Below are 14,879 nucleotides of genomic sequence, written 5' to 3' on the forward strand. Positions count from 1 at the left end.
AAGATAGATAGATAGGTAGGTAGGTAGGTGGGTAGGTAGGTGGGTGGGTAGGTAGGGAGATAGAGAGATGAAATGAAAGAAAAAGTAAAAAGAAAATGTTTGAAAGATGCCAAGAGGTATAGCAAGTATATTATATAACATTGGGTCTGTCTTAGTTACTTTTCCGTGCTGTGATAAAACACTACGATCAAGGCAACTTCTAAAAGAAAGAGTTTAATTGGGCTTCTGGTTTCAGAGGGCTAAGGGTCCATTATGGCAGGACAGCACGGCAGCAATCAGTAGACATGTTGGCTGGAGCAGCTGAGCTCATGTCTTGATGTGGAAGTAGGAGGCAGAGAGGGTACAATGGGAATGCCGCGGGCTTTTGAAACCTCAAAGGCTGCCTGCCCTCAGTGACACATCTCCAACAAGGTGACACCTCCTGTTACTTCCCAAACAGTTCCATCAGTTGGGGGCCATTGTCATTCATATGACTACAGAAGCAAAGACCAGGATTTAAATAGATGACAACAGTGGGCTTAATATAAAATGTCTCTGTCATCCCCCACTTAGAACCAGTTTTCATAAGCTATTTACATCTACCCAGGAGCCCAGGCTGGCTTTGAAGTCCAGTCCTCCTGCTTTAGGCTCCCAGTTGCTGGGATTATAGGAGTGTGCCACCAAGCCTGCTTTATATTAAACTTTTGTTAAAGGAAAGGGAATTTTTTTCTACTGCCTTCACACTCTGTGCTAAGAATGTTCCCTGTGTCCCATGCTTCCTGCCCACAGATGTAAAGAAAGCTAGCTGAGTATAGATTCAACTCTCTGTCCTTTACTGAGAGGTGGCAAGGAGAATGGTATTGAGGATGTATTTGTGATTAGCCAGCCACAATGTCTGCTAATCAGTGACAGTGGAATAAATGGTATGTCTGAGCAGTGTGAGATGGCACATCCTTGTAACCCCAGCTCTTGCGAGGTGCAGGTAGGAGACTCTGGAGTTCAAGGCTAGCCTAAGCTGTGTAATGAGCTTGAGGCCAGCCTAGACTACATGAGCCTTTAGCTAAAAAGAAAAAAAAAAGCAAACTAAGCAATAAGAAAAAGCATATGTCAGATGAATTGTACTGTACAGTCAACATTTTGCAATGTATAGCAATCTTATGAGGACTTTTATTTTATTTATTCTCATTGTAGGTGTTGTAAGTTAAGATTTTGGGTCATTTAAATTATTTCTTGATGAATTCTTTCCTTTGTATAATCACTACTGTATTTCTTTAAATGGACCCACCTATTTTTAATTTCATTTAGATGTTGTATTGTGAATTGAACCTGCATGTTTTAGATGCCCAAACATCACTGACTATATAGTCAGTAGTAGTTGTTGTGTTTTTTAACTTACTTTTCTTACCAAGTAGAGACCGTATCTTGAAATATGATTAGAAAATACCAAATTACTTTCTGAGGGTTCTTAAAATAGGGAATTGGTGTGGATCCCATTTTTCACTGTTGGGATTCCCTAAGTCTACTGTAAGGAATCTGGTATGTATCTCCCAACACACACACACTTCCTTATAACTATCCCAGGGGAACTCTAGGTTTACCTTGAGACGATGTTGTGCTTGTAGCTGCTGCCGTCTGCCCTCCGTGGACGGAAGGCCTGGCTGACGGCAGGATGGCAGAGTGGGGGATGAAGAGGGACACACCCCATTGACTGCCCAGCCTCAGGAACTCATTGCTTATAGTTTACCCAGGTTGTGGTATCGGGACTAAAACACAAGGTTAGTTATTAACATCTTTCACCTGTTAAGACTTAAGTTCCAAGAAGAAAGGGATCACTGTTCCTGCCATAACATAATGTTTTTTGTTTGTTTGTTTCTTTTTTAAGGCAGAATGTTATTGTGTCTTACCTGAAGTATCCTATGTAGCCCAGACTGGCCTCAAAACCTTTCAATCCTCCTGCCTCAGCCTCCCTGTTATTGTAGGGATGAGCACTATACCCTGAAAACTAAACTTCATTTTAAAAAGAACAGGACATACATTAGGAACTGTATTAGTGATTCCGTGCACTTCTGGGACAGAATACCTGACAGAAGCAGCATGAGGGAAGAAGGACACAGTTCGGCACAGTGGGGCAAGTTCGGCACAGTCCTGGGGCAAGAGCCTGAGGTAGTAGTCAAGGTTAACCCTCGTGGGAACCAAAGCAAACCAGCTTTACAAAGAAACCGATTCCCTCACTAAAATCAGGAAGATAGGAGGACTACTAAACACCTTTCAAAAACCAAGAGTCAGCACAGGGCTGGAGACCTGGTCACCAGTTAAGAGTGCTGGCTGCTCTTCTAGAGGATCCTGGTTCAGTTTCCAGCACCAACATGATGGCTTGGCTCTGATGTAACTCCAGTTCAGGGGATCTGATGCCCTCTTCTGCTTTGTATGGACACTACATGCCCAGACACCAGGCAGGCAAAACACCCGCATACATAAAAATAAACAAATTAAAAATAAATATAGTGTGACATTGTGGGCATGGTCATCTGAATCCTGCATTGGGTGTGGAAGATATGCTTCCAGGATGTCTCCTCCTTATTAGAAGGAGGCCTTGGTTTCCTCACTATGGCTCTTTCCATGGAGTGCTTTCACTGTCCCCATGACTTGGCAGCTGGCTCTTTTAGGGTAAATGATCCCGTATAGACAGAAGTAGAAGGAAAAAAATCTTGATGATAACTTTTTGTATGCTAATCTTACAAGCCACACAGTCACTTCTGCCATATCTTGTCTGTAAGATGTGGATCACTAAGTTCAACCAAGTTTAAAGGGAGAGAAATATTGAATAATTTGTAGACATATTTGTCCTTTGGTCTAATATTAGCTACTGTCAAAGTTGTGGTTGATTAGCTTAATGCCCTTGTTAAAAAGGAATGGTCCAGAATGCCCCTGGGTCATCAGCCTTTGAACCCTTTCTCACATTAGTTTCATAGACCCAAGGAAATGTTTTAAGAACTACATCATAATACCAGGTTTTTTCCTAATCTAACTGACAAAAAAATAGTATGAATCTTTAAGATGGAAGAGCCCACAAAGAGCAATAACGGACTACAGGCAGTGGGCCGGTTTCTGCAGCTCTCTTTTGTATTATGATCAGTTGAAAGCAATTGTGGCTTAAGGTGTTGGTTGTTGATTAGTCAGCCATGATTATAGAATATTTCTGTGTTGTTTTATCTCATTTTTCCCCCCTTTAACAGAATAATACAACAGATCTTTGCAGGATTCTTTGCGAATTCTGCAATTCCTGGATCCCCACATCCCTTTTCTTGGTGAGTAACCATTCTTTGTCTATATTATTCTGCTTGAGTAGTACTATTTTAGTACTGTCATTTAGCTATCGTTTCTGTACCTTAGAGAAAGGAGAAGCCGCATAGGTGAGTATATGGATGTGCCTGGGATGTTGGACTGCCATTGTTTGCCAAACCCAAACTCAATCAGAACTTTTCCTGTGGATGCTCAGGACAGCTGTCCTGGTCCCTTAAGATATCGGCTGGATAGACCTGATTCCTTTTCTGTCTTGGTCTGAGGATAATGTTGAGGTGGGAATGACATGGTCATGCCAGGTTTGGTATCTGCTTTGTGAGTTTTCTGTGCGGACCAAACAGGAAGGGTTGTGCTTTAAGAATTTCTGAAGTTGAAAATATAACATTCTACTTTGTTTTCTCAAAGTGAAAAAGTTTCTCAAAACAAAGCAAAGCCACCACACATAGCTGAGTGTTAGAGTGACACTCAGGCATGGCGGGGCTCCAGAGAGTGTCTTCCAAGAGCTGTCTCTGCTCTAGTCATGTGTGACTTCCAGTGTGGCCGTAGAAGGGTTCTGTTCAGAGTCTCTCAGTCCTCCACATGTGTCCCTTTTTATAGCCTCTGGTTACTTTACATGTGGTCTAGCTAGAGCCTGTGTCTTCATCCAGGGTACTGCACCAGCAGCACCAAGGAAGAAGTCTGGCCGAGTCCCTTTGTAAGTGCCAGGTCATAATTCACAAGAACTTTGTGGCTGCTTCTCTACCAGGAAGTCCTTACTGTACAGGACATGTGCAGCCTCTGAGTGAGGGAAGTCTGCTGTAGGTTTGGGTCAGTCAAAACACAAACTTTTCTTATCACAGGCAGTGAGCTCTTTTTGCTCTGGGGTATTATGTGGCATTTTAGTTGGCATCACATTTTGTTCCAGTTAGGTAAAATTTGTTGAGAATGGAAGCATATCTAGATAATCTGGCTGATCTTTCAAATACAGAGAATTTCTTTGCCTCTCGATTCTAGAGGACTAGTGACTTTTCAGCTCTGAGAGAGCAGAATCCCATTGCTAGTTCACCCCTGTGGTATAAGGCAGAGCCTGGTCACCCCACCTAATCCTGTCTGTCTCATCTCACGTATAGGAGCGGGATGCTGCACTCCAACCCTGGGGACTATGCCTGGGGTCAGACAGGGCTTGATGCCATTGTAACCCAGGTGAGAGCTGCCTTTTGAGAGGGCGTCTGTCAGTGTGTCTCATGGTCCCACGGCTCCCTGCATTCCTTCTGCTACTTTCTGAAATGGCAGTCACTCTGCGTGCACTGATATTTTGAGCTTTTGGGTTTCTGTTTTTACTAAACGGATGGATGGGCTGTGGGTTTAGCCTAGTTTCCATGTTCCTACTAGACATCCAGGGGATTTCTAGAAGATGATTTTACCTCTAGAGGAAGTAAAGACTTTCCTGTAACAAAGCAGTGTATTATAATTTTGTCCTCTTGTTTAGTCCTCTGAGGAACAGATGCTTCTCACCAAAACCTAGGTCCCCATGCTGAAGCAGGGACGTCTGTTAGATAGAACAAAGTAGAGGAAGGAAGCAGAGACCAGGCCTTCCATGCTGTGTGCAGTTGCTTCCACTTGCTTGTGTTGACTTTAACTGGACTGCTTTTCACTTCCCTGTCGACCGCTGAGAAGAGAAAGCATGGCGTTTAATTCGGAGTCTACTCACATACAGTCATACACCCATTTCTTGGCTTTTTGCTGCTTTTCATACTCCTACCTTCTGACCGAATGAAATTTTGAATCAGTTAGCTATATTTTTATTAGCTGTAATTTTATTCAGGACATCACAGCTCTCGGTATCTTAAATTTGCTTTGTGCCCAAAGGTGAGTCTTTCAGTTAAGAGTCTGTCTTATGATCATGGCTTCCACTGGTGTCACTCTGACCTTGTGAAGCCGCTGTGAGTGTTCAGCACCTGGAAGGGACCCGGCCTCTTGGAGTCCTGCAGAAGTTAAGAGCAGCGAACGTTCTTAATGCCTGCACTGTTTGTTCCCGGCTGGAGTGGCTCCTCTCCAGTTACTGAGATAATGAACATCGCTGCTTTTTCTTTTGTAGCTTCTAGGACAGCTAGAAAACACAGGTCCCCCTCCAGCCGATAAGGAAAAGATCACCTCTCTCCCAACAGTGACAGTAACTCAGGAACAAGTTGGTAAGTTATTTTCATATTTGTTAAGACATCTTATAGCATCTGATCTAACATTCAGTGCATTTCTATTCTAAAGCTATGGTTTCCTAACATTCCTGTTTGGCTACCAGCTGTGGAGCACCTAGTTAGCATGCCTACTTTCTAGATCCCATTGGAAATAAAGAGATACAGTCATTTGTATAAAACTTGATTATAATTAGTACAAGAACTTACTATTGGAAACAAAACTCACTAAATGATTAAAAAAAGATGTTGAAAATAGTGTTGGGCACATGATACCATAAGGAGAAGAAGAGGACAAATAATGAGGCTAGAGATTTGATCACATGTGAGGTGCAGTCAGGTAGAGGGAGACATTGTTTGAAAACATTTCTACTATCTGAAACATCTTGAAACTTCTCTTGTGGTTTGAAGATTTTTCTGCAACAAATCCCTCCCTCTGCTTCTCACATCAGAGTCCACTCCAGATCTAATAAGAGTGGTTTATCAGAAGGAGTGGATCTGGAGGAGAGGGGAGGGACGGGGACACTGGGAGGAGTGGAGGGAGGGGACTGAGGTTAGGATGTGACGTATGAGAGAGAAACACACAACAAAGTGGTTTACATCTGACTCAAACATGATGACCGTGCTGGTGTCCTTCAGTCACTTGACCTTTTGAAAGGTCCTTCGATGGAGGAGGCAGGGGTAAGAGATCCTTAGGAAGGGTCTCTGGAAGTCATGTGTCAGAGAGAGTGGACACAGAAAATAGGGAGGCTCTCGCTTTAGTTCAGATGGCGTTCTAGTGATGGTGCCAGTGCGACAGAGATCAAAAGGTACATTTAGAAGTGTAATTTTGAATTAGGACATGGAGGCACACACTAATCCCAGCACTAGAGAGGCAGAGACAGGCAGATCTCTGAGTTCAAGGCCAGCCTCGTCTACATGGTTAGTTCTAGGCTAGCTAGGGCTACATAGTAAGACCCTCAGAAAAAAAGAAAGAAAAGTTGCATTTTGAAAAAAAAAAAAACATTAGTTGTATTACAGACTGCATAGTAATATGAAGGAGGCGAAAGGATTATTGAAGGTATTAGAAGATTCCAGAGCACTATTAAGATGACACTGCCACCATCGGGGAATGGGGAACATGCATTGGCCCTGGTCTGTGTAAGGAGATACTGTGATATTTTTCATTCTGAACTTACTGATATTGAGGTGCTAACTGAGAGTCCATGCAGAGATGAATTGGGGCTTATCCTGAAGCTGGATAAGTTTGGATTGTAAAGGGTTAAAGTTGGGGTGCTGCCTAGAAGGCTGTTGTAGTAGACTTAACATGAGAAGTGGAAGGTGAAATTAGGTGAAGATGTGGAACTGAAAGGAAGGAAGGAATCTTTTAAGGGCTGTCTTATCCAAATGCCTTGGTCACCATTAGAGCCTGGAGCATAGCTCAGCCCTTATATACTATTAGCCATATTTCTGCAGTTCAGAATTTGCCACTTAGGACTTCCAATAATAGTAACCATTTCCTCTGAAGCCATAGTCTCCTGTTGGTTGGTTTGGAGTGCTGGGTGCACTTGTCTCCTGCAGTTCTATGGCACCATCTCCTGGTACAGCCTTAATCAACAACTTCAGAGGACCCTGGGGCAGCCACACCGAAGAGAGCAGAGTAAGGAAAGGAGCAGGATGAAGGTGGTTCAAACACCGACTAGACACTACTAATGTGCTGAGACAAGCCCCTCGGTTATGCCACTGTTTGGGAGGATGTTTCCCTATTTTGTTTAATAGATAAATAAGTTTCTGCTCTTTTTTTGGGGGGGGGGGGCGTGAGGGGACAGGGTTTCTCTATGTAGCCCTGGCTATCCTGAAACTGCTTTGTAGATCAGGCTGACCTCGAACTCAGAGATCAGCTGCCTCTTCCTCCTGAGTGCTGGGATTAAAGGAGTGCACCACCATTGCCCAGCATCTGCTTATTTTTTCAATTTAAAAATTATGTTTGTTGGGTTGGGGATTTAGCTCAGTGGTAGAGTGCTTGCCTAGCAAGCACAAGGCCCTGGGTTCGGTCCTCAGCTCCGGCAAAAAAAAAAAAAAAAAAAAAAAATGTTTGTTTTGTATATGTGTGCACATGTACCACAATGCATATGTTTGGGTTAAGGGTAACTTGTGGGGGTTGATTTTCTTTTTCCACCATGCAAGTCCCAGGGATTGAACCCAGGTCATCAGGCTTGGTGTCAAGCTCCTTTCTTCTCTCAGCCACCTCACAGGGTCAACCCTGATAATTCTAATTTGTTACACTTACACTGTATGATTCCTGCTAGGTCTGTTGGAGTTAGCCTCTTTCGTTTCTGTGTCTGCTGCCATTTCTGTTTCCATTTTGAGTAGAGTTCATACTTCTTATCTGCCTACCACTTAGATAAAATTCCCCCCTTGGTGTGGGGGGGCGACACATTTTATTAATGCATCTTTTGGGTTTTTAGAGACAGCTTGTTTGGCCTTGTTCGTTTTTATTTGTTTGTTTTTGAGGTAGACTTTGTAGCCCAGATTAGCCTTGACCTTCAGCGCTTCTTCCTCTGCAGTGCTGGGGTTACAGGCCTGCACCATATGCCTGGCTCTTGGTCGTTTCCTTCCTTTTGTTACTTTAAAATGCACCTCTTCCTCCAACAGCTACGGGTTTAGAATGTCCAGTGTGCAAAGAGGATTACACGGTTGAAGAGAAAGTCCGGCAGTTACCCTGCAACCACTTCTTTCACAGCAGCTGCATTGTGCCATGGTTAGAACTGGTGAGTACAGCTGTCTCTGCTCTGTGGCTGGGATGAGCCGGCTCAGAGTGAAGAAGGACTTGCGGTTCAGAGACCACACAGATCAGATGGTAGCCCCCTGGCTGGCTCCAGTGTCGTCTGCGTTGTTTTCTTCAGTTACTATCCTCTGCAGTGCTCCTAACTAGAGGGGTACACTCTAGCACACAGGCCTCGGTGGCATGGCAGCAGGTCTTGTAAACGAAGTGCTTCTGAAACACACTGAACAGACTGGCAGCTCTGTACTAGCTGGGCAGGGTTGAAGAGTTGTGCCGGAATTGATACAGTCTGCAAAGCCTTGAACACTTATTCTCGGTCCCCTCAAAGATTTAATTCAAATGTATAGTCGTGTGTGTGTGGTGGGAACGGGTATGTACACCTGAGTACAGATGCCCTCAAAGGCTAGAGAAGGCATTGGATTCCCTGGAGCTTGGGTGACAACAGATAGGTGCAGCACATGGTGCTGGGGACTGAACTCAGTCCTCTGCAAGAGCAGTGCGTGCTGTTAACCACTGAGCATCTCTCCAGCCCCTCACTGCCCTTTCAAGAAAAAGTTTGCTTAGCCTCATCTAGACTCCATGGTGAATGATTGATAGTTACCTTTCTGTTATAATTCAGGTCACTGTTAGCAATTAGTTTTGTTTGCTGTTATGCGTTAGTTTATTAGCTTCTTGGCTTAGAATTCTGTCCATTCTGCTTAAAATTCTATTCAGGAGATTTCCTGGTATAGTATCTTTCTCATTGTCAACTCATTATTTATTTTATTGTTTTGGTGGTACTAGGGGTTGAACCTAGGGCCTTGTGAATGCTAGGCAGGGTCCCTTAAATCACAATTGGGGATGAAGTGGCACGTGGGTGCACAGGCTGTGTGCATGGGGAGGCCAGAGGTCAACTTTAGATGTTATTCCTTAAGAAGTGTTCACTTTGATTCTTGAGATGGTATCTCTGGTTGGTTGACCTGGAACCTGACACATCAGGCTGGGATAGCTGGCCACAAACCCCAGGGGTCTGTATTTCTGCCTCCCCAGCAATGGGATTACAAACATCTATCACTAGCATTTTATATGGGTTACATGTAACCCATTACATGGGTTCTGTATCTGTTTGTAAACATTTTACTGACTGAGCCATCTCCCCAGCTTGATTTTGGGGTTTCTTGGGTATTTGGTATTCCCAGCTTCTCAGGCTGTGCTGTTTACATGGACTGATATTATTTTGTTTCAGCACGACACATGCCCAGTATGTAGGAAGAGCTTAAATGGTGAGGACTCTACGCGGCAAACCCAGAGCGCTGAGGCCTCTGCAAGCAACAGATTTAGCAATGACAGCCAGCTCCATGACCGATGGACTTTCTGAGACTAAAGACACACCTGAACCAGGCTGCCTGTATTAGTCTTCTTATCATAGCTGTAAGTTGTTTCAGAACTACACAAACAAACAAACAAACAAATAGATGGATTTAGGAATCATGTAAGAAACCCCAACCCATAATATTAATGCAATGAGTGTATTTCTCTAAATTAAAAGTTAGGACCTACAGGTGGAATTGTATCTACAACAGAATGCCTCTTGTTCCTGAATTCTGAGTGATACTTTTCTAAGTGTGACATACCTTAATTATGTCAGTTTGCTCCTGTCTGAGTAGAATCAGTTCCTTCAAGTCCAGCTCGGGTTCTGCTGTCATGTTGTCTGTAATGGACGTCTCTACCTCCTCTTCCAATCTCTAGCCCATCAGTGGGGATTTTGCAACAAATATAGAGGAGCCAGAGCCCTAAGGTCTTGTTATATAACGTCTTTTTGTCTTAATTGTACAAGAGTACCTACTCTTGGCCATATTAGCAAGGTAAGAATAACTCAGGAGTCTGAGACTCTGATACTGTTTTGTCTTTATCTCCAGAGAGCAAATCAAGGAAAATTATAGTGGGAAGGAAAAGTGGCCTGTCATCCACACTTTGATTTTCTTAGTTTAATTCAGGAAGTGCAGTTTCCCTAAAAACCAACATGGCATGTCTTAGTCTTGGGTTGGAAGAAATCTGGTTTGGGTTCCTTTTTGGCATTGAGTTGGGCAGCATATAGACACAGAAGACAGATGTTGGAAATTTTTACTACTGAGATGTTTTTAATGACCCCCAACTCATTGTTTACTGTCTTTCATACTAGGGACCTTACAATAATTTCCCTCATAAAAATAGGATTATTTTATTAAGTGTTTCTATACCAGTTCACTTTTTTTGGTAATTCATTGTTATTTAGGAATTGAAATTTTATGTTGTCTTGTTTAAGTTTGTAAAGCTCATTTTTCATGTGGGAAGCTTTTCCTGTTTTGTTCAGTTCTAGCCATAGTTCTGACCTATCAATCTGATCAATGTAATCATGCCCAAAACAACTTAGTCTGGGAAAGTAGACCTTGCTTTAAGTTCTAACAATGCCCATACACATACTCTGTACATGTTTAAAGTGGAATAAATGGAGATTGTTGAGAATGCTGTTGAACTTGAGTGTCTCAGAAGGACATAATGGGGATGTCTATCAGCTGGTGGTGTCCCGAAACAGGCACCGAAGGTGTGGAGATGGCTGCATTTGTAGCGTAACATCAGCATTTCAGAGTTCATGACAATCGGAGCAAGATCACTACAGTTTGGTGTGTCTCTTTCTTGGCTAGGAGTCCTTTCCCAATTTTTGATGACTTACACTCTGGGAGTGAGTGTGTGGATTAAAGATGTCTTTGTATTTGGTTAGAGGATGAAGAAGTTGGGGAGGGAAAAGAAAATAATGAGAGAGTGGCCTGCTGAACTAATAGGCTGCCCCTAAAGGTTATAGTCAGAATATGATTCAAAAGCCATTTCTGGTGGCATGGGTCCTGTAATCCCAGCTGTTTGGAAGGCTGAAGCAGGAGAGTCACAGTTTAAAGGTTTGCCTGGACTACATAGTGAGTTCAAAGCCAGCTTAGACCACTTAGTGAGATTCTATCTCAAAATAAAAAAAGTAAAAAGAGGCTAGGGATATTGATTCGCGTAGAACACTTGCTTGGTATATATAAGGACCTACGTTCAGTCCCTAGTATTTCCAAAATGTGTGCTTCATGTGTGCACATGCATGCACACATGCGTGATTTAAATAGCTTAGAGGAGTGAAAACTCTTTTCTCATGTCCTCTTATGCCATGCCTTCGTAGTGGATGTTTCGTCGGGGAAGGGGTAGGGTGGTGGTGGTGGAGTGATCTGTTTATTGTGGTTAGGCCATAAAATGTAGCCTGAAAATACATAATGACTTTGGATTGGGAGGAGAATAAGAGGAAATAAGAATTCTGTTATGAATATTTGGTCATTAACCTGGAGGAAGCTGTATTGAAGTTGGAGCACATTCCAGTTTTCGAATAAACACCTGTCTCAGAAAGATGATGGTAGCTCCGAAGTGTTTATCTGCTCACTGTGTCCAGAAATGCCAAGACAGGCAGTTTGTGTTTCCTGTGAAACACAAATACAAACACAGTTTGTTGCACCTGGGAAGCTAGAACTAGAAATTAATTTATACAATATGCAATCGAACACTCTAATTCATAGTATAGCACATAGACAATATTACTTTTATTTTTTGTGGTCTCTTGAGAGAGGACAAAAGACATTTTGCTGTCTCCCAGACTTGTCTGCTCAGTTTTTAGTGTTCCTAGAATAGGAGATATCTCAGACTTCTGGGCTAGTTTACCTAAGGAATTAGGATATTTCAGACAAACAGAACTAATTGGATGATATCGAAAGAGATTACGCTAAATCACAAATTAGATTGTGCAGTCCCGATATCATAGTGTGAAGTCCAGGAGAGCAGTGAGTGCAGCTCTAGGCGAGTCTGAAGGCCTGCACACCAGAAAAGCCAGCACTACACAGTCTAGTCTGAAAGCCCGCAGGCCCGAGGGAGCTGATGAGTTCCAGCACCACAGGCAGGAAAGATGGATCTCCCAGCTTAGACATTTGGATAGAAGGAGTTAAAGCATCCCTAACTTGAGAGAGAATAGCCTTTTTATTTAATTCAGGTCCTTAATTGTTTGGGCTTCAGAATAATATGTTGCTTTTCAGACAACTGAGTCAAATGTTAATTTTATTCAAAAATACCTTCACAAAAACACTGAGAGTAATGTTTGACTGAATATGTGGGCCTCCTGCAACCTAGTCAGATTGCCACTTAGACTTGACCGTCACAAGGAGGGACATAGAAATGACACATGGAGTGATTTTCATGCCATGTGAGTAAAAGCTAATTCCTGGGAAATAAATGTCTGCATTGGCTTAGAGACTACAGTGGGATGGCATATAGTATCTGGACATAGTTTAACCTGAAGTAAGAGATATTTCCCATTCTAGGAGAGAAGAGAAGGGACACTTACACTCTTTGAACTTACATCAGAATGTGCCTGGGGTTCAAAGCTTATTTTCATAAAGCTTTACCCTTAAATGTGTAACAGTTTAGAGATGTGCCCTTCAGAGGGCTAGGCCGAGTGTCTGAGTTCTATTTCTGCTTGCAGTGGTAAACATCCCACAAAAGCAGCTTCGGGAGGAATGGTTTGTTTGGCTTGTATTCCGGCTTGCAGTCACCATGGGGAAGTCAAGGCAGGGGCTTGAAGCAGCTAGTCACATCCTTAGTTGAGCAGAGAGAGTGTGCAAGCCTGCTTGCCCAGTCCACGAAATGTGCCCTTCATGTTCAGGATGGTCTTGCCATCTCAATCAAGAAATTAAGAAAAAATTCCTTACAGGAATGTCCACATGCCAACCTAACCCAGGTAATCGCTCATTGAGAGTCTTTTCTCAGGTGATTCTTGTTTGTGAAAAGCTGACAGTTCAAAACGAAGTATCATTAGACCTTTACATTAATATTAAATGCCTTAGCCTTTGAATTCTATGCAGAGCTCAGCAGATTTTTCTTATTCTAATTTTTGCCTGTTGTATATTGATAGAAATACATATTTCTCTGTATTTGTATAGATACAGATATTCTTATCTGCTGATTTGAAACAGTTACTTGTACATTCAGAGCATGATAGACTTGAAAGATAGGAGACTGGTCTAGAGTCTTTCTACCCTGGCAGGGACTAATCGCCCTTCATATTTTTCAGACAGCTGAGTCAAATCTGTTGTTTCAGTGCCTTTTCTATTGCCTTGACAAAACACTATGACCAAGGCGTTTAGCTTGGGGCACATGGTTTCAGAGAGTTAGAGTCCATCATGGTGGGGATCATGGCAGCAAGCAGCGGGTGTGGCCCTGGGGCAGTAGCTGAGAGCTTCTGTTCTTATCCAAAAGCAGGAGGCAGAGAGAGCTAACTAAGTGGGATTGCCTGGGCTTTTGAAACCTCAACACCCCCCTCCCCCAGTGACACTCGCCTTCAACAAAGCCGTATTTCTAAATCCTTCCTGAAAGTTCCACCAACTGAGGACCAAGAATTCAAATATATGGGCCATAGGGGCCAGTCTCATTCAAACACCATAGTTTGGCCAGATGGAATTAGAGGGCGTTATGGAGTGCCGAGAAATGGACACTTAGCTGTATAATAGTTTAATTTAATTTTTAGAAAAAATAATTTCTAGGCTGGAGAGATGGCTTAGGGGTTAAGCCCTCATATGCTCTAGTCCCTGTGCAAAGATGACACACAAATTTGTGAAGCGTTCCATATTTTTAAGGGAAGCACACTCACCCACCTACCACCAGAGGCAGCAGCAGCAGCAACAACAACAACAACAACAAGGATCAACAATCACTGGTCATTGATATCCCTCAATATCAAAGGACTAAATTACCCTATAAAAAGACACAAGACTAGCCTGATGGTGGTAAGTTACACAGAAACCCTGTCTCACAAAACAAAAACAAATAAAGACACAGACTATCAGAAAGAATTTGAAAACAGGACCCATCCATCTGCTGTATCCAGGAAACATACCATAACATCAAGGATAGACATTAGCTCAGGGTAAAGGTTTGGGAAAAGATATTATACACAAATGGACCCAAGAAGTAAGCTGGTGTAGCCAATTTAATATCTAACAAAATAGACTTCAAACCAAAATTAATCAAAAGAGCTGGAAAAGGAAAAGGATATACTACCTATGCATCATTTCAATTTCTTTTTCTTTTTTTTTTTTGGTTTCAAGACAAGGTTTTTTTGTGTAACAACTACAAACTCATGGAAACAGAACAACTCTCTTCTGAATAAAAATGGATTAAGACAGAAATAAAGAAATTAAAGACTTTGTAGAATTCAGTGAAAACAAATACGCAGCATATCCAAACTGAATGGGACTCAATGAAAGTGGTGCTAAGAGGAAAGTTTGTGGCACTAAGTACCTACATTAAAAATTTTGGAGAGATCTCATACTAGCAACTAAAAAGCTCTAGGACAAAAAAGTCATCACAACCAAGAGCAGTAGATGGCAAGAAATAATCAAATTCAGGGTTAAAATCAGGAGGGAGAGATAGGTGAGGCTGGCAGGCAGAGAGAATAAATAGGAGAGAAAAGAAAGAGAAGGAGCCAGAGAGGGAGGAAGACTCCAGGGGCCAGCCACCCAGCTACACAGCAAGCCTTGGAGTAAGAGTAAGATTTACAGAAGGAAGAGAATGGGGGAAGCCCAGTGGTAAAAACCACACCGGTTAATCTAAGTTAAGAAAAGCTGGCT

General features: G+C 42.6%; 1 protein-coding gene across 1 annotated transcript in view; it reads left to right on the plus strand.

Moving 5' to 3' along the window:
• Positions 1 to 10,701, plus strand: part of Rnf115 (ring finger protein 115) — a 68,896-nt gene extending 58,195 nt beyond the window's left edge. The window contains exons 5-9 of the mRNA XM_036190000.1: positions 3,216 to 3,287; positions 4,392 to 4,464; positions 5,360 to 5,453; positions 8,088 to 8,203; positions 9,443 to 10,701. Coding sequence (XP_036045893.1) covers positions 3,216 to 3,287; positions 4,392 to 4,464; positions 5,360 to 5,453; positions 8,088 to 8,203; positions 9,443 to 9,574 — 487 coding nt within the window. The 3' untranslated portion in view covers positions 9,575 to 10,701. The remainder of the gene's footprint in view (positions 1 to 3,215; positions 3,288 to 4,391; positions 4,465 to 5,359; positions 5,454 to 8,087; positions 8,204 to 9,442) is intronic.
• Positions 10,702 to 14,879: the final 4,178 nt, after the last annotated feature.

Source organism: Onychomys torridus, chromosome 6 (genome assembly GCF_903995425.1).
Source record: "Onychomys torridus chromosome 6, mOncTor1.1, whole genome shotgun sequence".
Taxonomy (NCBI): domain Eukaryota; kingdom Metazoa; phylum Chordata; class Mammalia; order Rodentia; family Cricetidae; genus Onychomys; species Onychomys torridus.